The sequence below is a fragment of the Tripterygium wilfordii genome, chromosome 3, assembly GCF_013401445.1.
Source record: "Tripterygium wilfordii isolate XIE 37 chromosome 3, ASM1340144v1, whole genome shotgun sequence".
Lineage (NCBI taxonomy): Eukaryota > Viridiplantae > Streptophyta > Magnoliopsida > Celastrales > Celastraceae > Tripterygium > Tripterygium wilfordii.
The window spans coordinates 2,060,492-2,085,260 of NC_052234.1; the positions used below are offsets into that span (position 1 = coordinate 2,060,492).

The 24,769-nt window shown below is 36.4% G+C and overlaps 2 protein-coding genes across 3 annotated transcripts; both read left to right on the forward strand.

Moving 5' to 3' along the window:
• Positions 1-871: 871 nt before the first annotated feature.
• LOC119984575 (sphingoid long-chain bases kinase 1-like) lies at positions 872-9,855 on the forward strand. The gene is made up of 9 exons (XM_038828585.1): positions 872-1,007; positions 1,103-1,708; positions 1,820-2,191; positions 4,622-4,715; positions 4,825-4,862; positions 5,607-5,753; positions 6,815-6,914; positions 7,676-8,601; positions 9,319-9,855. The coding sequence occupies exons 2-9, from the start codon at positions 1,250-1,252 to the stop codon at positions 9,466-9,468; spliced, it is 2,286 nt and encodes a 761-aa protein (XP_038684513.1). The 5' UTR covers positions 872-1,007; positions 1,103-1,249; the 3' UTR covers positions 9,469-9,855.
• Positions 9,856-12,789: 2,934 nt separating this feature from the next.
• On the forward strand, positions 12,790-23,024 carry LOC119984561 (katanin p80 WD40 repeat-containing subunit B1 homolog KTN80.4-like). Of its 2 annotated transcripts, none has more exons than XM_038828565.1 (19): positions 12,790-13,006; positions 13,075-13,258; positions 13,496-13,626; positions 13,935-14,052; positions 14,206-14,432; positions 15,383-15,485; positions 16,493-16,563; positions 16,692-16,766; positions 16,900-17,043; positions 17,172-17,403; positions 17,581-18,096; positions 18,350-18,397; positions 18,483-18,604; positions 19,259-19,384; positions 20,691-20,765; positions 20,887-20,999; positions 22,035-22,151; positions 22,249-22,317; positions 22,443-23,024. In XM_038828565.1, the coding sequence occupies exons 2-19, from the start codon at positions 13,231-13,233 to the stop codon at positions 22,504-22,506; spliced, it is 2,379 nt and encodes a 792-aa protein (XP_038684493.1). In that variant the 5' UTR covers positions 12,790-13,006; positions 13,075-13,230; the 3' UTR covers positions 22,507-23,024. The 2 variants fall into 2 exon arrangements, with proteins under 2 accessions (XP_038684493.1, XP_038684502.1); XM_038828574.1 differs by having other exon boundaries at positions 22,446-23,024.
• Positions 23,025-24,769: the final 1,745 nt, after the last annotated feature.

Sequence of the window (24,769 nt, forward strand, 5' to 3'; positions counted from 1 at the left end):
CGAATGAGAAAAGGGTATGAGCTTTGTTTATATGATGCTAACTCATAAGTTGTATAATAAATTTAAAATTATTTACAATTTAATAAAACAAGTTAAAAGAAAACAAGTTAAAAAAAGTCTATAGCCTTTTCTTATAACCAACGGTATCTCTGGCTTTAGATAGTCGTTTAGTGGAGTGGCGTCGTCGTGGGATCGCCCCACCAAACACACACTATATGTAACAGTCATGATTCACACATCACATGTGGATCGTAGAGTTTCTGTTAGTTGGTGTTACGTCTCATGCAACCATTTTTATGGTAAGAGTCTATGATCCAACAACTCATACAACGATCTATTAGATCGCGTTTCTTGTATTTGTTCTCATGAGAAAATTAAGTGACTATTTCGGGTAGGGAGAGCTTCAATTATTTGCTACAATTCTCCCCTAAATTATCTTAAATCATAAATTAAAATGCGTTTTTTTGAGTATTTTAGTATTAATAATGTTGGAATATAGTAAATTTTCAAAAAAATCAAAATAAAAAATCCTAAAAATAAAATCTAAACACTAAATCCTAAACCATAAACTCTAAATTATAAACACAAATTCCTAACTCCTAAACTGTAATATGTCATCAAATAAATAAAATCATAATTTAATATGGTTTTAAGAGAATTATAACTATAATTGTAGCTAAAAATGGCAGCTCCTCCCCGCTTTAATATTCCATATTAAAAAGATATGCTTTATGGTGGGGTTAAACTGCAAATACATTTAAAAAGATTGGTCATATATGAGAAAAGTTAATAAAAGAAAGTGGAGGGGATGCGCCTTCCAAGGCAAAGAAAAATTATTAAATAATTATTGATTATAATGTTAAAAAAAAAAGACAAAACATAACAGGTGAGCATCGCAATTTGAGCCCTCGAGAAAGGGAGGGTTTCTTTTCATCAACTTTCTTTTCCTAAATCAAATCCATCAATCAAAACATTCCTGCAATTCAATCCATCTTAAGATCTACAAGGTAAAACTCTCACTCTTTCTTCCCCATTTTAGATTCATTGCCTCAGAAATCCAGTTTGAATTGTTGAAGATAATGTTATATACCTACATTTGCAGGTAGGTTGATCTGAATCTTGGAGCACTGGTTCCATTATCGGTGAGCCAATTTGGTTCACGATCATGATCGTCTTGTGCGGGGAACAGTAGATAAGGAGGAGGCCGATTTTATTTATTCTCTGATGTCTATCGAACTGTAGAACCGATATGCAGAAGAGTGGGAGTATAAACAGAAGCGCTAATACGGCGTCGTTGAGAGTGACGGTTCCGCAGCCGCAGCTCCAGCAGTCGCTCAGGCGGCTCGGGTTGTGCTCGCCTGGTGGTTCCCCAATCGTTTTTCCCGAAAAACGCAGTAAGAAAGTTAAGGCGTCCTCCAAGCGTAGCGAGGTCGTAGGTGGTGACAATCAATTGGAGGAAGCTAAGAGAGATGAGCATAGGATTGATGTGGGGGTGGGAGATGAGGAGTCGGATTTATTGGGGTACGCGGTGTTCTCTGGGAAACTCGTTCGGGATAAGAGAAAGGCTGTTGCAGTTCAAAATGGCGTTAATGATTTGAAAGAGCAGAGTTCGAGTGATGTTGGTAATCGAGAGGCTGTGGATGCTAAGCTTACCAGCAGGGCGTTGGTTTGGGGCACTCATATGCTGTCTCTTGACGATGTCGTCTCGGTAATTAAGCTGAATTTCTTCATTTTGAGCTGAAAAGTGGTAGAGTTACTATAATTTGAATATTGGAAGATTTTGAACGATTTGTTTGATAAAGTGATTTTAATTTGACAGGTATCCTATAATGTTGGTCTAAGGCATTTTACAGTGCATTTCTATCCATTGAAAAGGGGTTATTGTGGATATTCTTGTTTTATTAAACCTCAAAGAATTAGAAAGGACTTCCGATTTTTGGCTGCCACCCCAGAGGAGGCAGTACAATGGGTTGGTGGATTTGCTGACCAGCAGTGTTTTGTAAATTGTCTGCCGCATCCTTTGTTATCTTCAAAGAAGCAGGCTTCTTCGGAATTACTTCCAATTGATACTCCTTCTGAACTAATTTTTAAGTGCAAGAGTGCTCCAAAGATGCTTGTAATATTAAACCCCCGCTCAGGACGCGGTCGTTCAAGTAAAGTTTTTCATGGCATAGTTGAACCCATCTTTAAGGTGTGTAGCTCAATTTCCATTGGCAAACTGTGATTGTTAAATTAATTCTTGCAATGGGTGAGTCGATGTGCATTCCTTTGGTAAAACAAGAATCACAATTTTCTTATTGGATAAAAAATTATGCGGGGTAAGATCTCTGTATATGCTGTCTATCTCCAAGCCCGTCCATTGCGGGAGTCCTGTGCACGAGTCACGAGAGTTGTTTACCTTTTTAATTATCTGGATTTGATAGTTTGACAATTCAGGTAATTTATGGTGCTTGATTTTTGTAATGATGGTAGACATGTATATGCAGAAAAAACTAGAGAGTTTGTCTCAGTTAAGATGCAACCGAGGGTTGATGCAGTTTCCAGGTGCTAGGTCTAGTTTAGAAACTCTAACCCCCACATCAGCCTCAATCTAAGGAACCCTAGGCTAAAATTCCCAATTCTTAGGTCTGAAATCGGAACAAAATTCTTGAACTTTTGGATTGAACAAGATCACCCTGAATCTCTCATGTAGGGTAGGATAAATTCACCTTTCCCCGAGCACGTATCAGTCTTGCAATGAATGTCTAAAGAATCTATCCTATTGCATCTGTGCATAAAAATCTCTTTTTATTTCCGAGGTAAGAAAGCCATTAAATAAATGTTTACAACAATTGGTTTAAGGAAACATTAGAATTTCTAAACTTGACTGACCTAGACAAACATAATGACTTAAAAAAGGGGCCTAATTAAAAGGAAACCTTCTCCACAAAGGATTCATTGACTCTTATTAATGGGTCTTCTTGCATCAATTTCCTCTCCCCCTCAAGAATTCGACTCTGGCGAGTAAATGGAGAAGTAGTTGTTGATGTGGGGCTAACTCGTTCCAATAACTCATCTTCACAAATCTAGCTGTAGGAATAAACTCGACCTTGAATTCTATAGTGAGAAGTAGCAAAAGTTGCGCCTTCTTGTAAATTATCATTGTTGTCGTGAATTGATTCCATTTTAGGACCTTGAATGGAATCAAGAAAGATAGGAGCAAAGTATTAATCTCTATGCATGACATTAAAATTTTCAGGAATGACAAATTCTATAAATCCAACAGGCTTTACTATGTTGAATTCATTTTCATCTTGAGTAATTGAGTTTGGCTCTTGCATCTCAATCGTCTTTGAATTGGCATAAATTTCATTTACTCTAAGCCAAATGGGAAGAAGTTGGATTATTTTCCTCGTAGTCTTGTCCTTCTTAAGATTACGCAAGCTTGAGGCTGACTTGCAATGCTGGAACATGAAACCCAGCTGATTCCCATTAGGTTCGAGGCAACATACCAAACTAGACCAGGGACAATGAAGGAGCAGATGGTTGATAGATTCTTCATTGGAGTTACAAAGGCAGTAGGCTGTTTTCTAGATGAAACCCCTCTTCTGCAGGTTGTCTAGAGTTACGATTTTGCCACTTCTGAACAGAGAAAGGTAATTTTAGGAGGGCCTTTAGACTTCCAAATAGATAACCACGAGAAATGATTGCCTCCAAGTTATGATTATCCTTAAGGATTTCCTTGTAATAAGACTTGACAGTAAAGATATTGTTTTTAGACGGCTTTCATAGTAGAACACTACGAGGAGATTTGCGAGCTTAGCCTTGCAATGTTAATGCACAATACATGCTGGTCATCATTGCTGTCTAGTTGCCTAGAATTGATACTTTGTTTGAGACACCAATCTGTTGTTCAGGGTGGAATTGAGGTAGAAAGGCTTAATCCTTGGTTTCAATCTGTGAACTGGATTACGAGGAAAATAGAGAGAAAAAGAGAAGAACGGATAGCACTAGGGTATTTATGACCCCTCATGCAGCCAGGATGTTAAAACTTCTCAATTTTGAGGTAAAATTATCAGGGACCGTCTTCTCTGTTTGTACCTTTGTCACACTGTTTTTGTATCCACACCCTCATATACCGATAACAGTGTGTCATCACAAAGGTGGTGGTGCAGTGTATTTTTATTAGGATACTGGAACTCCATAGGCCATATCTTTTTGGGGCTTAAAATGTGATTTGCACTAAAAATCTGCCTTTTCTTTCAGATATAACAACTATTAATCTGCTTATTGCTGCCTGAGGTTTTTTTAATCATAAGTGGTACAGTGAGAGAAAATTCTTTACTATGGCTTTTCTGTTGCATGAGATTTTCAGGGTAAATTCTGGTAATTAAAGTTTAAATAGCAATTGCTAGGACATAATAATATAGTGGTTCTGTCTTGAAATATCCTTTCTTGTCTCTTTGTTTATTTCCTTTAATAATCTTGTTTATTTCTTACCTTTCGAAAAATCCCTTTCTTTCTACAGTTAGATATCCTGGTTTTCTTGACCTTTTTTCACTTCTGCATTCTTGGTAGAAAGGTTGTTCATTTTTTAATCAATATCTGTATTCATGTTAATATCTACGCGCAAACTGTGTAGCTTGCTGGTTTTAAATTGGAGGTAATCAATACGACATCTGCAGGCCATGCGAAAAATCTTGCATCAAGTGTTGACATTAGCATGTGCCCTGATGGTACTATTATTTGATTAACTTGCCCCTTCTTTTCTGGATTGCTTTTGCTTTCTGTTGATCTCCGTTATCTTTACCATTCTAAAACTTGTCCTCTTGCACATTGTTTCAGGGATTATATGTGTTGGAGGCGATGGAATAATCAACGAGGTTAGGGATTTTTCACTCAAATGATGTGGGCACTCTTGCATTTTCGCTTGACTTTTTCCTCTGTACCATTCCCTTCGCGGAGCCTTTTATTTTATTTACCTTGCTCGAGTTCAGTTTTGTTTCATTCACTGTTATTGATTGAAATTATTTACCTTGCTTGAGTACATCCTTTCTACATATTACGACCCCACCCACTGCGGGAGTCTTGTGCACGAGAATTGTTTATCTTTTTATAAGTGGATATGTGGCCCGATGCTAGATTTGCAAGGGTGCAACCTAGATGTCACATGTTTAATTACTGAAAAGTGAAAGCAGCCTCTCCACATATTATGTGGGCTGTGGGGGTAAGATCTGCATACATCCTGCCCGTCCACTGCATGAGTCTTGTGTATGAAAGTTGTTTACCTTTTTTTCCGCCTAGATACTACTTTTTCCGCCTAAGTTATGTTGATGGAAATTGTCGTTTGAGGTCATCATCAATGGCACTCTTAAAGGTCGAGTGCGTCTATTAGGATGCATTTCAGGGTTACCCCTTGGTGGCTTTTATATTCCTCTTGCTTTAAGCAATTTAGTCAGCCGAAAATGAACCACGAAAATAAGTATATAAGCTAACAAGTACATAAGCACTTGCACACATCTGATTTCTGATATATTTTGGCTTTCAACGGTGGGAATTATATTTTACATTGTGCCCTTAATTTGCTACAAGTCTTCCGCAAATGGATGACCATTATTATTGTGCAGGTGTTAAATGGTCTACTTAGTAGACCTAACCAGAAAGAAGGAATATCTATACCAATTGGAATTATACCAGCTGGTTCTGATAATTCTCTAGCATGGACTGTTTTGGGAGTTAAAGATCCAGTCTCTGCGGCCATAGCTATTATAAAGGTGTTTTCTCTCCCCCATATGGATGGAGTATTGTCTTTGAATTTGCTAAATATGTTGCTATTCTAGCTTTCTGTTTATTTTGTGTGCATAACGATAAGTTACATGAAACTGTAAAGAAATTTGTGAGACTCTCCTTTGCCACTCATTCGACCTTTTAGACTCATCCTATAGAGTGGGGTCCATTTCCATCCATGTTGATTTGGCTTATCACTATTAGAGAAATATCTGATCCCTTTTGGCTTATTACAGTCTTAGATTCAGAGAATTATGTTGACAACTTTAATGGAGCATGACAAGATTTACTATGTTGATGCTTGTTGAACTATCATAAGATTTTGGAAGGCATTTATTAATATATTGTCAAAAATGAAGATGAATGATATTTAAGATTTTTCTTCAGGGAGATGAAGATGAATGATACTTATCACTATCAGCTATATAATAGCCTTTCCCTTTTCAGCTTTCTCTCTGTTTTGTGACAAAAAAATTGTATTGAGCTTCTAATGTGGAAGCAGTTGAAAGTTAATAATGCCGATGAGGATTTCTATAAAGTTGCTTCCTTCGCAAGAAGAACTGAAAGTGAACCCATGGTTTGAGCCAATCTATTTTATAAATTCTCTGTAGGTTTTGGTTTATTTCCCCACCCAAAAGACTTAAAGACCACGGGGGGAAAAAGGAAAGGGAAAAGGCCTGAAATCATTCTTCAAACAAGGGAAGGCTCGTTTAGTCAGTTTCTTGACTGTTGTCCAAACGGAAGTTTTTGCAATGATAAATATTACTATCTTTCGGAATGAAAGAAGTTTCTCTCCTATGGATGCTTTTTATTGGTTATTTTATATATGGAATCATGACTTGTTCACGTCAAACTACTGAAAAATAGCACAAAGTTTTATGAATCTTTAATATTGCAGACTGGTTTAGTTCTGTTTCCACCAAATTTCATCATCGTACTTACTAATTGATTATTAATTCTGGTTTTTTTTGCAAAATTGAAGATTTAAGCATTATGCTTACTAACCTGTATTATTATTTGATTACACATTTCTTTTTGTTGATTTCAGGGTGGTCTAGTCGCTACAGATGTTTTTGCTGTTGAGTGGATTCGGACTGGGGTTATTCACTATGGAATGACTGTCAACTATTATGGTTTTATTAGTGATGGTAAGTCATTAAACTGGATATTAATTCTTCGGAGTCTACATTTTACCTTTGGTCCATTAATCTAATGGGCTCTGTGTTCATTCATACAGCAGACAACCTGACTCAAGCATGTAATTTTTTAAAATGTTTAAGGTTGCATTTATTTTCATAAAGTGTAAACTCAAAATTGCTTGCCTTCAAAAAGCTGGGTCTACCTTCAAATTTGAGCCTTGTTTATGAATTTTGCTTTTGAAAATACCCAAACAAAAATTGTCTCAAGGTTCAGGCTTTGTTTTAATGTTCAAGGAAAACTTGGCATCCCAAAAGCCATTTAAAACCTGATATCTAATGGCAGGACTATGAGCAAGAGTTATGTACTCTGTGAAGATTGTATTCGCAATGCTAAAAGTAGGATGAGAGAAACAAATTATATGTTTGAATCAGGAAAACCCTAAACAGTTTTATATGCGGCTTTTTGAATTTTTAAACTGATTCTTTTTATCACATGTGAATCTAATTTATATCTTAGTATGTTACTGGTTGGTCACTGTTATCGTATTTTTATCATAGCTTATTTGTATATCAATGTTTATTTCTCTTGTTTGGGCTCTCTTGTGTATAATATAGAATCGGAGCAGAAAGTCTGTATTTAATCTTCTCTTGATTTTGAGCATTTGTCATGAAGCTGCATGATTTTTTTTGGGTACATTTTCTTAATAACATTTCCAGTTGGATCGGGTCTTTAAATAATTATTCTCTGTTTTTTTGCTCATATCGAACAGTATTGGAACTTTCTGAGAAATATCAGAAGCGCTATGGTCCTCTACGGTATTTTGTTGCTGGATTCCTCAAGTTTTTGTGCTTACCAAAGTACAGTTATGAAGTGGAATATCTTCCCGCATCAAAGGATGAGCAAGAAGGAAAACATGAAATTGTTGACATTGCAGAACTGTACACTGATGTTATGAGAAAATCAAACACCAAAGGCTTTCCAAGAGCATCTAGTTTATCAAGTATCGACTCAATAATGACCCCAAGTCGAATGTCTGGGGGAGACTTGGAAACATGCGGTAGTACTCGTGCAAGCACTGAACCATCTGAGTATGTGCGTGGCCTAGATCCAAAATCTAAACGCCTTTCGTCTGGGAGGAGCAACGTAACAGCAGAACCAGAAGTTATTCACCCTCAGTTGCCACGTTCAACGACTCCAAATTGGCCCCGGACCAGGTCGAAGTCAAGGACTGATAAAGGGTGGACCGGATTGACTGCCACCCATGATTCCTCTAGATGTTCTTGGGGAAATGCTGGAACAAATGATAGAGAGGATATATCTTCAACATTGTCTGATCCAGGTCCAATTTGGGATACTGAACCAAAATGGGATAGTGAGCCTAACTGGCATGTGGAAAATCCAATTGAATTGCCTGGGCCACTGGAGGATGCAGAAGCAGGAGCAAAGAAGGAAATTGCACCAACGTATGAAGAGAAGTGGGTTGTCAAAAAGGGACAATTTCTTGGCATCATGGTCTGCAACCATGCATGTAGAACAGTTCAGAGTAGTCAGGTAGTGGCTCCAAAGGCAGAGCATGATGACTACACGATGGATATGATCTTAGTTCATGGAAGTGGGCGACTGAGGCTATTGAGATTTTTCTTACTGTTGCAGATTGGGCGACATCTTTCTCTGCGATATGCTGAATATGTCAAGGTACGAGTGTTTAATTTAATGGTACTTTTGTAACTTGAGTTAGCAGGAAAAATTGCTTTGGTGATCTAGTGGACTAAAAATTTGAGGCTATGAGGTTATACAGAGCTGCAATTTTAAACAAGAATGATGTAATTACATTCTGAATTTAATGCTAGTTGAAGCAGGCTGCTGCTGATGAATTTGGCATTGGTCTTGGCATTTCTAATATACAGTTGTCCAACGCATATTTCTGTTGGTAGATTCATCCTAAACCTTAATATCTCAAAATTCTCCTTAGAAGTGTCTAACTTCCTGGAATATGTCCCACTGTAAATGGAGAAGAAAAAAAAGACTAATAGAAATAGCCCACTATTATGAAGGATAGTTTCGTACGTGCAAAATTTTCATCATGTACAACTTGGTACAGCTCGATCTTAAAGATGTCAAATAGAATCTGCATTTGATTTGTGCTATAGGAATGCATAGTCTTAAAAAATAAAAACAAAACAAGAAGTATCTGGAAAGATAGGAGGTTCACTATTCTTTGGATTTTCTTGATCGGAAGGTAGTTTCTGGAACATCTTAAATCTATTCATGTTTTGCAGCAAAAAATAAAAGAAATTTCATATATGCAGAGATTAGTAGAATGGTTTGCCCTATTCTATGTATGGTTTTAATATTCAAATTCAAATTAGCTTTATTTTCGCCATTTTGATGTGTGCTTCCATTTTGATTCAGGTTAAGTCTGTGAAGATTAAGCCTGGAAAGCACACCCACAATGGTTGTGGAATTGATGGTGAGCTTTTTCCGCTGAATGGGCAAGTAATCTCTTATTTGCTTCCAGAACAGTGCAGACTTATTGGTTGCTCTCCTAGTCATCATGTATAACAAACATGAACAACTTTTTTTTTGCCTTTTGGAATTCTTTGAAGGGTTCTGGGGGGACATCGGTTATCCTTTTGAGTTTTGGTCGTGCAAATATGAAGAGCTACGAAACAAAACAGAAACTACCTTCTTTTCCGTTTTTCATTCTTTCTTTTTGAGCCCTACCGTTGTTCCGTTGCATATCTGAGCCCCCTGTAAATTTTTGTCAGTAATGTGTATTTTGTTGCTTGCTTCCATGATTTTTCCCCCTCTTTTGCAGAGTTCATTGCTATGTTTTACTCGCAATGTGTCGTTTACACTTCTTCTCTGTTTGATGCTATGAAGACTCCCAATGTATTTGAAAAAACTGGTTATTTGATATTCGTAGTGTGTGTTTCTCTTTCCTTCTCATCTTATCTCCTCCTGCCTTTTGTTTAAAAGTAAGTGTGGCCTATCAAGAATAATCTGCCGAAGCATGTTTTGTTAATTGATGTAAGTTCCTTCGAACCATGCTAGGTATGATTGCTTTCATGGCTGTTCTTGATTTGATTTAATCCTGCTACCATTTTGTCAATCAGGGACATTGGTTCTGGAAATTTTACATTATCTGTATTTGAAGCCATGGAGATTACAGTATCTCCTCTGTTGGCTCTGAGGAATACGGGTACTTACTTACCTATACTGTTTTATTCTATGTGCGTGCCTTGTTTCCATTCTTAACACAGTGGCAGTGCCATTATGTACCAAAAATAGAAATCAACACAACTTGAGATCGCAATATAAGACAAGTGTCTGCTTCTAATGAAAGCGCTTGCTTGCGACTTGACAGTGAGTTCTTCCTCCTAATGGTTCTATCTGGCTTAGTGTGTGTTTGTTTTGGGATGTTATCCAAAATATATGCATTCTCCTTCAATATTGTTTATGTGGGTATTATGGGTCTAAAATTCTGAGGGTTCTTGTGAAGGCTTTGAGAGCTGGGGCTCAGGGGCGGACATATATAACAAATTTGATTTTGACCCCACAAATATTTTTATTTTCACTCCATTAATATTTGTGTATCTTAATATTTTACTGGGCCATAAGTCCATACGAAATATAAAAGGCCCAATAAATGGGGTTAGTCTAATCTTGTTAATTATTAGTATTGTATTTTAAAGGGTCCAACAAAAAAAAAAATCAGGGGACACTATCCCTAGATCCCTGGAAATATTCTTTATTATATAATTTTTTCACTTCTAGTGTAAAACAGACCTCATATGTTCGGGAGGCAGAGTCTACCCCTACATGCAGGCACACCATATTAATTTATTGTCTTCATCTTGCTGCAGTTGTATGTGGGGCTTAAGCTGTATGATGTGATTATTGTATAATGATCATGCCTTCACATCTAATATTTAGTTATTTTGCATTACCAACCAAGTAATCTTGACTTTTGTGTTTGCTTTTGTTTTCAACCTCCAAATGTCTCATGGGTAGACGAAAGTCACAAAACAATGCTTATAGTCTATTTGTCCTTATCTTGTTTGGCTATTATTAGCATCACATGTCTCAGAGAGTAATCCTTCAAATTTGTTTATTTGTACAGAGTGGCAATTTTGTTGGAACCGTTCCAATACTCTCATCAATGATGAGTTTTGCACATCTGGTGATTACATATGCAACTTTAATTGAGAAATTATAAGAGAAGTGATGGAAAAAAAGAAGAAGAAGAAGCTAACATGATACAGTATATTAAATTCATGATCTTATCAAACATTTTCACTAATTTTATCCCATGTATCAATTTGAGACATGAGCCGAGACTAAGTGCGGGGAGATAACGCAATGTGACATTCTCACACGTTGGGTTGAGCAAGGGGTTACCTCGCAAATTGCGATAATGAAAATATCCATGAAACTTGAACTCACGATCTCCTGTTTAGATTAAGAGTTGTTGTGGTCAAATTTACCATGTCACTCAAAGACCTATTGGTTGTACTTTTAATTTCTCTATTTCCTATTCTAATATTAATGTGAGGAGTCAAAAAATTAGTACAAAAATCAATTGTTTTGGCTTTTTTTTATGATACTCAGCGGGGTTGATTGTCAAAAAAAAAAAAAAAAAAATGAAAATCTGTTGAAATTACTAAATTGAAAATCTTAGTTTATCCAATAGAACATCTGAATATTATGTGATTGAGTAGGAAACGGTTTTTTTTCCGTGACTACAAATTATATTAACTCTTTTAATATTAGGGTAAAAAGATACTTTTCGTCCCTCAACTATGAGACGAGTTTCATTTTTATCCCTAAACTTTTTTTTCTCCCATTTGCGTCCCTCAACTATTGAAAAGTATCATTTTTGTCCTTTTAAGCGAGATTGAGGTTGGGAAAAACCTGATCTGACGAACAATATGATGTCACGTAGGATTTTTCAATGGCCGGATTTATTCGAGGGATAAAAATGATACTTTTCCATAGTTGGGGGACGAAAAAGGGCAAAAAAAAAGCTAAGGGACGAAAATGAAACCCGATCAATAGTTGAGGGATCAAAAGTACTCTTTTGCCTTAATATTAGGTAAATCACATAATATGGATCTTACTAGCGAAATTCAATCTCCCAATCCGAAGGCTTCATCTCCTAACACGACAAATCAAAAGTTTAACGTGTGTTTACCTCAGTATAATTAGTCTGTGGCTCCCGCTAATAATAATAAAAGCTAATACATTACTTTTTAAAAAAAAAAAAGAAGAGAAAAGGTCAAGAATAAATAAATAAAGATGAAAATATATAAAAAAATTAGGTTTGGTACTTTGGTTGGTGAGGTGGGTACGTTGCAAAGTCTTTTCAATTTCTAGTTGGCTTGGGAGAGAGAGGCCTACACGCCTGTTGGTGGGCTTTGAGAGAGGCCCAAGTTGCTTTCAAATCAAATTCACTAATCACCAGTATTCATTATTCACCACTACCAGGTCCACCACCACTACTACAACTCTCCCAAAGTCAAGTGTGTGCTCAGTTGGTGTTCGGCCTGGTTAGGCGCTCTAGTCGAGTGTGCGTTCAATATCGAATCTAGCTCCATCGGTTTTGGTCCGTGCATGGGGTTTGTTAGTAAGTTTTAGTCTATTATCGGGTCTTAGTCATTGGATCTCGGCCCAAGACTTATCATGTTGGCATGTGATTTTTTGTACACGCTCGATATTTATATTCACTCAATTATAATGTACGAAGGTGTTTACATTTACACTCGATTGTTGAAAGGCATGTTGAGTGATGAGTGGGTGGTCGATTATTAAAAAAAATAAAAAAAATTTGTACCAAGTCAAGTAAATTCCCACCGCTACCCCTATTGTTTAATTTGAATAATCACCACTGTCAAAATCAGTGGATACATACACAAAGCATGTCGTAAATCTCCTCTCTCCCCTTCTCCCTCTCTGCCTGCTTCAGCAAACTTACTGCTACTGCATACTCTCTCTCTCTCTACTGCTTTTTTATTTTACTCGAATTGTTGAGTTTGGACTTCGGAGGAAGAATGGTTGCGAGGAAGTAGTGGAAGACAAGAGGAGGCGTTCGGCGCTCGCTGTCTGTACTGTACCTCTCTTTGCTTCTTTTTAAAATTATTTTTTAATCTTTATTTTTCTGATCTGTAGTGGGGATTCGTGCAATTTCGCTGTGGCTTTTGGTGTAATGCGGCAAAGATCTAGACGATTGTCAGATTTGATTTGAATGTCTGCACTCTGCAGAACTTCGGCATTCGCCAGATTTGTTGCTGCTGTTAGGGTTCTTTCTGTTATTATATTTATGCCATGACTACCAAACGTGCTTATAAGCTACGTATCCTTTTCAGCTAATTAGGGGTTTTTACGAAATGTCGGTTTTAATCTTGAATTTTATGTTGCTGAAGATAATGCTGTATGTTTGCTTGATCCAGATTGTGCAGATCCCTTCTTTGCTTATTCCTTTATTTAGTTTTTATTTTTTATTTTTTCTTCAAAAATTTATTGTTGTTTGGATTTATGGTAATGTGAGAATAGCTTTTGGAGGTTCGCCTTGACATTAATTTGATCATAGAGGAATTTGTGGCTCACTCTGCCAATGTAAATTGCCTCAAAATTGGAAGGAAGTCCTCCAGGGTATTGGTCACTGGAGGAGAAGATCACAAGGTCAATCTCTGGGCAATTGGCAAACCCAATGCCATTTTGGTGAGTTCTTTCACTTTCTTACTCTCCATCAAGTGTATGTATTAGCTAATAATTTTAAAAGCCCCTCTGCACTTATAGGTTTCAGCTTTTTGCTCACCAATTTTTGCAGTATACCCATTTACTTATATCCTCAAATTGTTGTGTTCTCTGATCCTTTTATATATTTTTTAGAGTGTTAAATGAGTAGCCACTTAAGGATTTTCTTATATTAAAGCTAACTTTCGTTATAGTAGCATTTTTCTGGGGTCACTGACTGTAGACTTGACATGTAGATTCTGATGACCTAATGTCTACGCCTTCACATGCAGAGTCTGTCAGGACATACAAGTGGAATTGATTCTGTGTGCTTTGATTCATCTGAAGTGTTAGTAGCTGCTGGTGCTGCAAGTGGTACAGTCAAGCTTTGGGATCTAGAGGAGGCAAAGAGTATGCTTATCAAGTCCTTGGAATATTCTTCATACTTGTTAAAGCAAAAGGATGAAGTAGTCAAACTTAATGACATGTCTTCATTGTTTTCTACGTGATGCTTTAAAAGTTAATATGTTGATTTTTGATGTTGCTGTTCAAATTTGTGTGTAGTTGTTCGTACACTAACTGGACATAGATCCAATTGCATATCTGTCGATTTCCACCCATTTGGAGAGTTCTTTGCCTCTGGTTCGCTTGATACAAATCTTAAGATATGGGATATCAGAAAGAAGGGCTGTATCCACACTTACAAGGGTCATACACGAGGGGTCAATGCAATCAGATTCACCCCAGATGGTCGGTGGATTGTATCTGGTGGGGAAGACAACACTGTGAAGGTTATAGCTTGTTTTCTTTCTTTAAAATTCAATGTAAATATATTATAATATCACGTATGTGAATGTGTTTCTCCTGATAAGAAATGGAAGCATTTACTTGAAACTTGTCTGATGGAAAACCTTCTATCTTTAGTTATAGCCTTATAGGCAGCCTGATATGCACTGTTTGGAGCAACAAAACTTATGGAAACAGATTATGCACCATTGGGGTTGAGAGCATTACTGCCCATTTAACCAAGAAAGATATATCTATGAGACATTAACTCAATGACATTAGATTAGAAAATTTCATCTACATTACAGTGGCTATGGCTACTAAACTATGTGCATGAACTACACATCCGTCAATCCTTAGCATTTTCAAAAGATTCTCTCCACTACTCAAATAACTGCTTATTTTTTATTTTTATTTTTTTTCCTATATCCGGCTGCCTGATATGCATCCATAAAAATGCAAGGAAAAAAGGGCAAGCATGCATTTCATGCTGTCTTACCTTTTTGTTCGAGTGTGTGAGCATCTTCAGAACATTGAGGCCCACTTCTGGTATTATGAGTATGTTTAAGTGTCCTAGCATTCTGCTACATATGTTGATTTAGATTAAAGGCCAATGCTTGAGTTTGGTCTGGTTTGCTTCGATGTAAATATTTTGCTGCTAATTCTAGTTGTTGTTTTTCCCCCCTCACGTATGGGCCATAACCATGCCACGATGCATACAAATTCTACCCCAGGATGACGTTATGTGTCTAGGGAGGAATGTTCGAAATTTAGTCCCTCACTTCCACAGTGTTATACTGCCATCAGAGAGTGGCCCTCATATTGTGAAGTCAGAGGCTGCATGTGGTCTTGTGTCTGCTATCTTTTAGATTTACTTTGCATGATGTATAGACGAATCTTGCACTTGTGCTTCTATTGTTGACGTTGCATACTTTTTGATAAACTCTGCAAACAGTTGTGGGACCTTACTGCTGGAAAGCTGTTTCATGATTTCAAGTGTCATGAGGGCCAGATTCAATGCATAGATTTTCACCCCCATGAATTCCTTTTGGCAACAGGTTAGTTTTAGCCTCTTAAAAAGTCGTATTCCATTTAACATTACTTCTATAAAATTATGCAAATTGAATGCATGTTTGGGTTGACATGAAATGTCTGATGCTTTGTGTAAAATGCACCATCTATGTATCTGTATGCCAACCAAATACAGTGATTTATAATCCTGAATTTATTTTTTTTATTTGTTTCGGAAAAAGTATCTCATAGTGCCATAAACTTGATGTGCTTTAGGATAATGATGGTCAACATGGTTGTTTTTGAGTGTAGCATTGTTGTCCTCACTTGTGGTTGACCTAATATCAACATTGCTGAAATGTTTTTATGGATATACCAGTAAAGAGTTGTTCCTGGATGTACCCCCTATTGTCTTGTATTAGCATGTAGCCCTTTTTACTGATAAAAAGAAAGAGTTGTTCATGACAAATATCTTGGCTGTTTGATGACTAAAAGAAGTTTCTCATTAAATATCATCCAGTCATACACTCAAACATAGTTTCTAAAGACACAAGCAGCAGCATTGTTTAATGTCGCAGAAAAGGTTGTTTTAATGGAGCCAGCATTCTCGATGGAGAAATAGAGTAGTATCCCCCATTTTGTTTTTCAAAATCAGCAAATTCTTCAGTAACTGAGTTCTCAATGAAAAAGTTTTTTGGATCGCCAGGTGGCTAAAGGCTTGTTGGGGGTGGGGGAATTAAACATTGCAGCCCAATCAGTACCTGCCCAAGTATCAAACAACGTAACCAATTGAATTTTCAGATACACTCCCAAATAATTATATACAGTTCCTTATTTGGATTTGTTCCCTTACACGCACAACCTAATGTATGTTGGGTCTCTGATATCGGCATTACTGACTGATTCTTGGTCTGCAAAGGAAACCATATGATAATGATCTCTGTAGTTACACTAGGTCAATGGCACATGCAAATTTATTGCCATAAGATCTGTAGATATATTGCTGTAAAATCTTGCACATTATCTACATTGGCATTCTGATTGTTGTGAACAGGTTCTGCTGACCGGACTGTTAAGTTTTGGGACCTTGAAACTTTTGAGCTAATTGGTTCTTCTGCCCCTGAGGTATTCTGTTTCTTGCTTTGACTCTTGTCTCTTTATGGAGGGAAAATTTTGATTTGGCAGACAAGTTTATTTGTGATTCTAAATCCATTGAAGAAATTCTTAGTTTGAGCTTAGCTGTTTTACTACAGACCTCTGGAGTGCGCTGCTTAACCTTTAATCCTGACGGGAGGACTCTTTTATGTGGCTTGCATGAACATCTAAAGGTTTACTCTATTTATTGCTTTATGTCATTGGGTAGCTGATCTATGTTGATAGTCATGTCTTTCGGCTCGTGTTTTTTGTTTTGTTTTATACATTCAAAAAAATAAAATAAAATTCATTGCGTGAATGCCGCAGGTTTTCTCATGGGAACCAGTTAGATGCCACGATGCTGTGGATGTCGGATGGTCTAAATTGTCAGATCTTAATGTTCATGAGGGCAAGCTTCTTGGCTGTTCATACAACCAAAGTTGTGTTGGCATTTGGGTTGTAGACATTTCGGTATATCGCTCTTTCTTTCTTCTTTTGTTGTGCTTGATCAATTGATTGTTAATTTGTTATCCTATGGTATTTGTTCTATGTATTAGCTTTAAACTAGTCTCTTACCAAATTTTTGGTTTCTTGCACAGCGTATAGAGCCATATGCAGTTAATAACGTGGACCGATTGAATGGACTTTCTGAATCCAAGTCCAGTTCAAGTGGAAATCTTTCAATATTAAATGAGAACAATACAAAGGGTAGTTTGGGAAGGTTGTCTGTTTCTGAAAATTCAGACTGTTTGGTGAAGGAAACAAAATCTCTTGGAAGGTTGTCAGTTTCTCAGAATTTAGATCCTGTTAAGGAGTCAAAAAATTCTCCATGTATGTTTATATATTGTTACATTTGTTTATTATGTTTTTTTTGGCTTTAGGCTGCTTTTTCCTTTCTATCAGTTTCCTTTTTACCCTTCTGAATGGGGAACTGGTTTAGACTGTTGTTTCCTTCAGTTCACATTGTGACCTGTTCTTCTCATTGTTGGCTTTACGTGCTGGTTGAAGCCACAGGAAGCATACCTGGTACACCTCCAAGGATCAATTCAAACACAGGTTCAAAGACAAATCTGGCTAGTTCAGTGGCGGTCCCCAATGCTACAGCCCCAAAGAAGAATTCCACGAAAGCGCACCCAGCAGTTAATGTTCCAATTTTCAATAAGTCTGATGTTGTACCTGTAATTGTACCCAGAACTAATGCGAGATTTGAGCAGCCAGCTGAATCTAGAAAATTAATTGGGCTTCCTGGTAGAACGATGCCCTTTTCTTTGCAGTCGAAGACAACTGATTTTCGAAAGTTTGCAAATAGCAGAGATGAGATGGAGCAGCCAACCGTATCTGCTGCATCTGAAACTCCTGATCCTAAGTTATCTGATTCAAACAGTGTTGCAGACAAGAATACCTTTTCTACTGTCAAAGCCTTGATTCATGGAGTAACAGAGGCATCAAGGAACATTAAAGATGATAAGTATATTAGTTCCGGCAAGCACGAAACAAGTTCAGAGCCAGATCAGGATGAAAGTTGTATGTATTTACATCCTTGAAAGCATACATCCTGCTTTTGATGCTATCTGCTTTCTGCCTTCTTCTCTTCAACATTTAGTTCTAGGAAAAAATGTCTCATCTCTGCTTACTTTTGCCTATAAGATATTTGGTGGGTTTTTCTCTAAGCTTGAGTTGGATATTTTTGGTTTTAGTAATTGTACCTCTACAAGTCTATGTGCTGTTCACCTGGTGTTGGAACTCATTCTAATGCTGGTCAACCTTTTTGTTTCAGATGATACAAACACTCATAGAGTGAACAGAAATGTGGAAAGTAAAAAAGGTGTTGTTGCTGTTTATGATTGGTGGTGGTTAATTTTTCCAAGCAATAACACCAAGCCTCCTAACTTTCTTCTTATAACACATAGGAAGAACACGGTCAGTTGTCATCAACTTGGAGAGAAGACGAAGATCTCCTGACTATGAGGGACCCACATCTAGTATCTCACCAGAGGCAGTTTCTGCAGTTAACATGCTTTCTTCACACATGGTGGGAACATTTTCCAATTTCAATGCTTTATCTGTATCTTCTGTCTTCATTGATTCTCCTAAAATAATGGGTATTATTATAGCCGTAGCGAGTGCAGGACTGCATCTTATACCTTCCTGAGAAATGTCAGGTGATATGACTGAAGAAAAAAGGCGCAAATAGAAATTTCTCCTTTTAGTTTGTCTTTTTTAGTGCGTTTCATATTTATTGGAGTCCTATTTTGTTTGTATGATATAATATTCATCATGTTAAGATGAATGACATATTGCAAATTGAAGAAATGGAATTTACCTTTCCCTTACTTTTTCCTCACCTTACTATTTGCTATAAAGCCAAAGGGATAAAGGCTTTGTAATCCCTCCAATCTTCCTTTTCAAAGTTGTACTTTCATGTTTGAGAAACTTTTTTAAAAGCCACTTGTTAGTTTCATATGACTTTTATGCTTATAAAAGAGTTGTAGTTAGTTTTTGACTCACTTTTTGTGCCCGACTAATGTCATTGTGGGTGCTATTCTATTTCTTACATGTTCTATCACGAATATTTGATGTTGTGATTTATGCTTTCTAATGTGTTTTCCTCTTCTTCAAATTTAATCTTTTTCCTTAATGATGCTTATTTTCGCTTTACATTCACTAACTTTTGGCGTTTAAACAGAGAAGACACTCTCCATCTACTGAAAAAGAGGCAGCATCTGCTAGCGATGAGGATGCTATTGCAGATGTGATGGAACAACATGATCAATTTGTCAGCTCCATGCAGTCCCGATCAATCAAATTACAGGTGATCCAAAGTGACAATAAAAATTCATCAAGAAATCTTTTGCAGATGCCATTGTGTGTGCGTCTTTGTGCTTGTTTATTTCACTTTTTATGCCTTTTATTCCTAGTACAACTACTGTGTTTTGTGAGACCAAGTGGGTATACATTCTTTTGTCTAATATGAGAGCTCCAGTCGTGCAAGGAGGAAAATCAAAGTGCTGTATGTGGGCTTAGGGACACCTCTGTGATTGGGCTCGTGAATTGTGCGAGTTCCCTATATTATTACACTCAAACTTGGAACATTATTGTGCTATTCTGGGAATCTGTTATTGGTGCTTGCATTCAAAGGATGGTAGCTTTGACTAACATCACATTTGAGTACCTGAACCTGATCCCTAGGAGTTTGACTCATGAGAATACTATAAAGTATATAGTATATACGTTGGAACAAATTGTAATATTAGTTTTCTGTGAGTTTTACCATTGTTTTCTAGGTCGAGATAGGAGTTATTCAAACTGCTAATATGTGATTTGCATTCCAATTCAATAAATTTTGTTGTACAGTGTTCTTGTTTTGTGGAGTCATGACTTGTCACTTTTTTGGATGATTGCCAAAACTTTTTAGTAATTTTAGCCTTGATTTCCTTTTGTGTTTTGGTAAGCGTAGTTTTGTCATCATTAGGCCTTTATTCCGGCAATTTGGGTTGGTTACATGAATCCAAAAGAGAAAATTAGGTGGAATCTACTATGTGGATTCTCCTCCACCATTTGTCCTTATCTAAAGCTACACTTTCAAGTAAAACATAGGAAGTGAAGCGGAAGACCTAAAAAGACATGGCTTGAAATAGTACGAAATGATATGGATTCAGTAAGAATTGATGAAAGTATGATCCTAGATAGAAATGAATGGCGGAAATGAATACACGTAGTGGATTCCCAATAATTTTTTCAGACTCAAGTAGCCGACTCCAAACTTTTGGGATAAAGGTTTGGATGATGATGATGATGGACTAGTGCACCAATATATCCATTTTGTACATTGTCCAAACCATCTTAGATGATTATCTTGCACCAATACTCTTATTTTTTTTCCTAATGATTGTATCATATACTTGAACTGGAAATTGACATCAAAAGAATTTTTAAGGTTATACAGTTGTGATCATCATGTTTTCTTTCTTATGGTATCGGGTACTATATGTTTCATCTAAAGGAAATTGACTTTTGCATCCTTACTCGAATACTATGACAATGAATTTCTTGTTTTCTTAAATGGTATATACCATTTACCATTGTCGAAGATTGAAAGCATTGATTATTCTTTGTAGGTAGTCTACGGATACTGGGTAAGAAATGATATTAAGGGGGCCATTGCTGCAATGGAGAAGATGTCTGATTATTCTGTAAGTATAATTTATTCAGGAATGTACGCTTTTATGATATGTTCTGTATGCAAATTATATATTCTTTCTAGCACTGATCTATGAAATCTTTCAATTCTTTCTTATTATCTCTGAACTGCAGGTCCTTGCTGATGTAGTCAGCATTTTAACTGAGAAAATTGATGTCGTCACATTGGATATTTGCGCTTGTCTTCTGCCACTACTAACTACCCTTCTTGAAAGTAATATGGATAGGTATGGAAATATTTTGTATTATGTTTGGGGTCTTTTATTCCAGTAAATAAGTCATGGACAGCAGATGTTTATTTTTATAAGGTGGACAGCGGATGCTTATGTTTCTATGGCATTGGAGGAAAAATGAAATTATCTTTGATTAGACAATTACACACGATTTTTGAAACATCCTGTTGGTTTCTAAATCTGCAGTTGTACATTCCAAGGTAGAGTATGCAATGGGTTCTTCTCTTAAAAGAAGTTAAGCATCAGGAGATGTTTTAAACATATCTGACCCAGTACTTCAAACGTATTATTGTCAAAAATTCTTAGTTATTTGACTAAAACGCCCTTGTACCTTTCCGTGATTTAGGATATGTCTAATCTCAAATAATTCCCTAGAATTGTGACTAATCAAAGGATAGTTTAGTCTGTGTATCGGTGATGTTTTCATCATGTGAGAAACTTCAAGTTTCTGGAGAATTGTCTAATGACTAGTAAGTTTCGACAGTGTTAAGTTACGGACTATATTCTGACCAATCTTTGTTCATTGGAAAACAAGCTATATGTTTCTTGGAAGTTGTTGGGTTCAATAATGCATTAGGTGACTTCAGGATTCTCTAACTTTTATCTGCTTGGTAAATGTGTTAATCAATACATGATAAGGATCCGGTTTGTGCCCACCTAGATAGATAACAGTATCCAATATCTTGGTTGATGTGCAGACTCTAGGCACTGAAAATTGAAGGAAATATTGGCATTGGCCTTTTTATTTTCAGAAGAAAATTAGCTTGGAAGAAATGCCATTGACTAGGAATTGCATGTATTTCAATGTCTAATGTACGTTATGTAATTAGTAGGAACAACAGCTGGTCCTCAACAGCCAATAGTTGGAAATTATTAATTTAAACTCTGGTATTTGTGCATGAATTTTCTGATTGGCTTGCTTTTAATAGTTTCCTCCTTTGCTGTTGTAGCTTTATGACACATATCATCTATTTTATCCATAATGTTCAAATCGAGCTGCCAGTAATTTAACAGCCTTATAATGTCTAGGCATTTAAGCATCTCCTTGGGCATATTGCTTAAGTTAGTAAGGATTTTTGGTTCGAGGATCTACTCAACAGTATCAGCATCCACATCTGTTGGTGTAGACATTGAGGCAGAGCAAAGGTATGTTTGTTTTAATCTTATCTATAATCTACATGCAATCTGCATGGATATAATTGTATTCATTGGCTGATGGCATCTGGATGCTCTTTTTGTATAGGTTCGAGCGGTGCAATCTATGTTTCATAGAGCTTGAAAAGGTCAAACGCTGTCTACTCACTCTCACCAGGTGCACATTTTGATTGATTTAGCTGGTTTGACTGTTGTTAGTTTACAGGTCATCAATTATGTCAATTTATTTGTTTTTCTATTCTCCCCCCTCGGCTCCTCCCCCTCTTTTTTTTTTTCCTGTAGAAGAGGCGGGTCAGTTGCGAAGTCTGCCCAGGAGTTGAATCTAGTTCTTCAAGAAGTGTCCTGAAGAAAAGTAACAATGATTTGATTTGATTTGTTTGTTGGTTTGAGTGAGGAGCAAGTTTGCGCATTTCAGTAAACTGCACTGCTCTTTCATGCAACATCCTGTGGTGAATTGAACATTTTTCTTGTGGTTGGCTCTGGCTGGCCTTGTACATTCACACTAAGTGGAGGCATTAACGACTACTTGCATAACTGGAACACCGTGGAAGTTTCGTTCTTCTTGCTGGTGGTTGCTACTATGGTTTTGACACCATCCGTCTTTGCTCAACTCAGCTGAGAGGATCTCTACTCACTCCATATTAATCACTAATTGGAAGTTATATGTAACTTTTAACATGTATCCAACTAATCATTATTTTTTAATGCATACAAAATTTGTTAATTGATGGTACTGCCTACGATGGACGATCGTTCTGTTGAATTTCTTGGAATAGGAGAGCTATGAGCTAGGCTGTTGTGATTTATGGTGGCGTTGATAAATTGTTACAGGAAATGAAATTCTGAGGCGTGAATACACTATTATTGTTGGGAGTTATGCAGAAACTGGTTAACGGATTGAAAGGGAGGCACAATTGTATCCCATTTGGTTCCTTGACTGGTTTAGTACTCTGTTATTACTGGATGCTTGAGTTCTTTGACTTGGATCTGGATATCAGTGGCTTTCTTAATCAGCATCTTGTCCCTGTGTAATTGAAAGATATGAAGTGAGAACAATTTTACTGACTTGATTGCAGAAAATAATGCAAAAATTTTCAACCAGTATTGCATTGCTTGGGCAATGCAACTTTTGGCTACTGAAAGAGTTATCGATTTTTAATTTAATTATCGAATGTTCACATGTTCAAACTTGGGAACTCAAACTTGAATATTGTTTCAATAAGTATACATGGCAAAATTTTCATTGTTCAGGTAGATTTCTTATATTGATTTTTATTGTCATATCAACAGTTTGACTGTTCGAATAGTCAAAAATCTATCTGACTGTTCATATTAGAACAATTTTTAATTTTGGGTTTCAACTCAGAACATTTGAAAATTCAGTGATCGAGTTGGACTTAGTCAACTTTTTCTGTGACAAAACGTTGCATTACCCCAAATAATATCGGTTGAAAATTATTGCATTATTTTCTACAATCGAGTCAGTAAAATTATTTTCTCACTTTATATCTTTCAATTACACAGGGACAAGAAGTTGATTAAATTCCTATTTGGGGTGGAGGTGATGGATTATTTAGTAATTCAGCTCTTTAGACTTTGGACTTAGTCAATTTTTTTGATGACAAAACGTTGTATTACCCTGAATAATACTGGTTGAAAATTTTTGCATTATTTTCTACAATCGAGTCAGTAAAATTGTTTTCTCACTTTATATCTTTCAACTACACAGGGACAAGAAGTTGATTAAATTCCTATTTGGTAATTCGGCTCTTTAGACTTTAGACTTTAGAGCCACACATAAGAAAGAAAAACATAATGAAACTTCTATTGATGGTCTATATCCTTGATCATCTATGTTGTAATGAATTTCAACTCCTACTCCCACAAACTCATTAATACCAAGAGCAATGGCAGATATTACCCATCTCATTCAACATAATATTTTTAAATATTAAAAATATCATTTGACCAATATATCCCTTAACCTATAGTAAAGAGAAAAAGGGTTTCAATATGGTTGAGAAAGATATGAAATTGTACCAACAATGGCCATAATGTAATGAGTTTCTTTTTTTGGAAAAAATAGCTCCATTAATAAACTAATGTAGTTTGAGAAAATTAGGTACAGTAGACAAGAAATGGAGCATTAAATTTGAAAGTTGTAGGGGCTAAAAATTGCGCTGGGCTCATGAGGTGCGGTCCATCGACAAGTATGACCGGTCACAAGCTTATCATTTACTAATGTAAGTACTATCCAAAGAGGTTCATAATCTACCCCGTCTAAAATGAACATCCTGTCTAAACGGCTGAAAAATGTCTCATCTGACCATCATTTCTCCACTCGTTAATTAGGTTATCGATCGAATTAATTACTAGCGATTAGTTCAAAATATTTTACAATTATTTGTCATTAGTGGCTATTACAGAACACTCGCTTATCGTTCACAAATAGGCTATGGCAGTAGATTGATTTAGTGGTGATGATCTTTTGTGATATAAAGACAAATGATTATCAACTTAATTAAATATCTTCCAAGTTAATTAAGTCTACACCAGAATGTATCCAACACACATGCACTGTATATATATATATATATATATATATATAT

Bases quoted from the DNA above. Each gene is read 5' to 3' on its own strand.
- LOC119984575 (XM_038828585.1), top strand. From the start codon at position 1,250: ATGCAGAAGAGTGGGAGTATAAACAGAAGCGCTAATACGGCGTCGTTG. The intron at 4,863-5,606 runs GTTAGGGATTTT...ATTATTGTGCAG, and splicing joins GCGATGGAATAATCAACGAG to GTGTTAAATGGTCTACTTAG. The intron at 5,754-6,814 runs GTGTTTTCTCTC...TGTTGATTTCAG, and splicing joins CGGCCATAGCTATTATAAAG to GGTGGTCTAGTCGCTACAGA.
- LOC119984561 (XM_038828565.1), top strand. From the start codon at position 13,231: ATGACTACCAAACGTGCTTATAAGCTAC. The intron at 19,385-20,690 runs GTGATCCAAAGT...TATTCTTTGTAG, and splicing joins CCCGATCAATCAAATTACAG to GTAGTCTACGGATACTGGGT. The intron at 22,318-22,442 runs GTGCACATTTTG...TTTTTCCTGTAG, and splicing joins TGTCTACTCACTCTCACCAG to AAGAGGCGGGTCAGTTGCGA.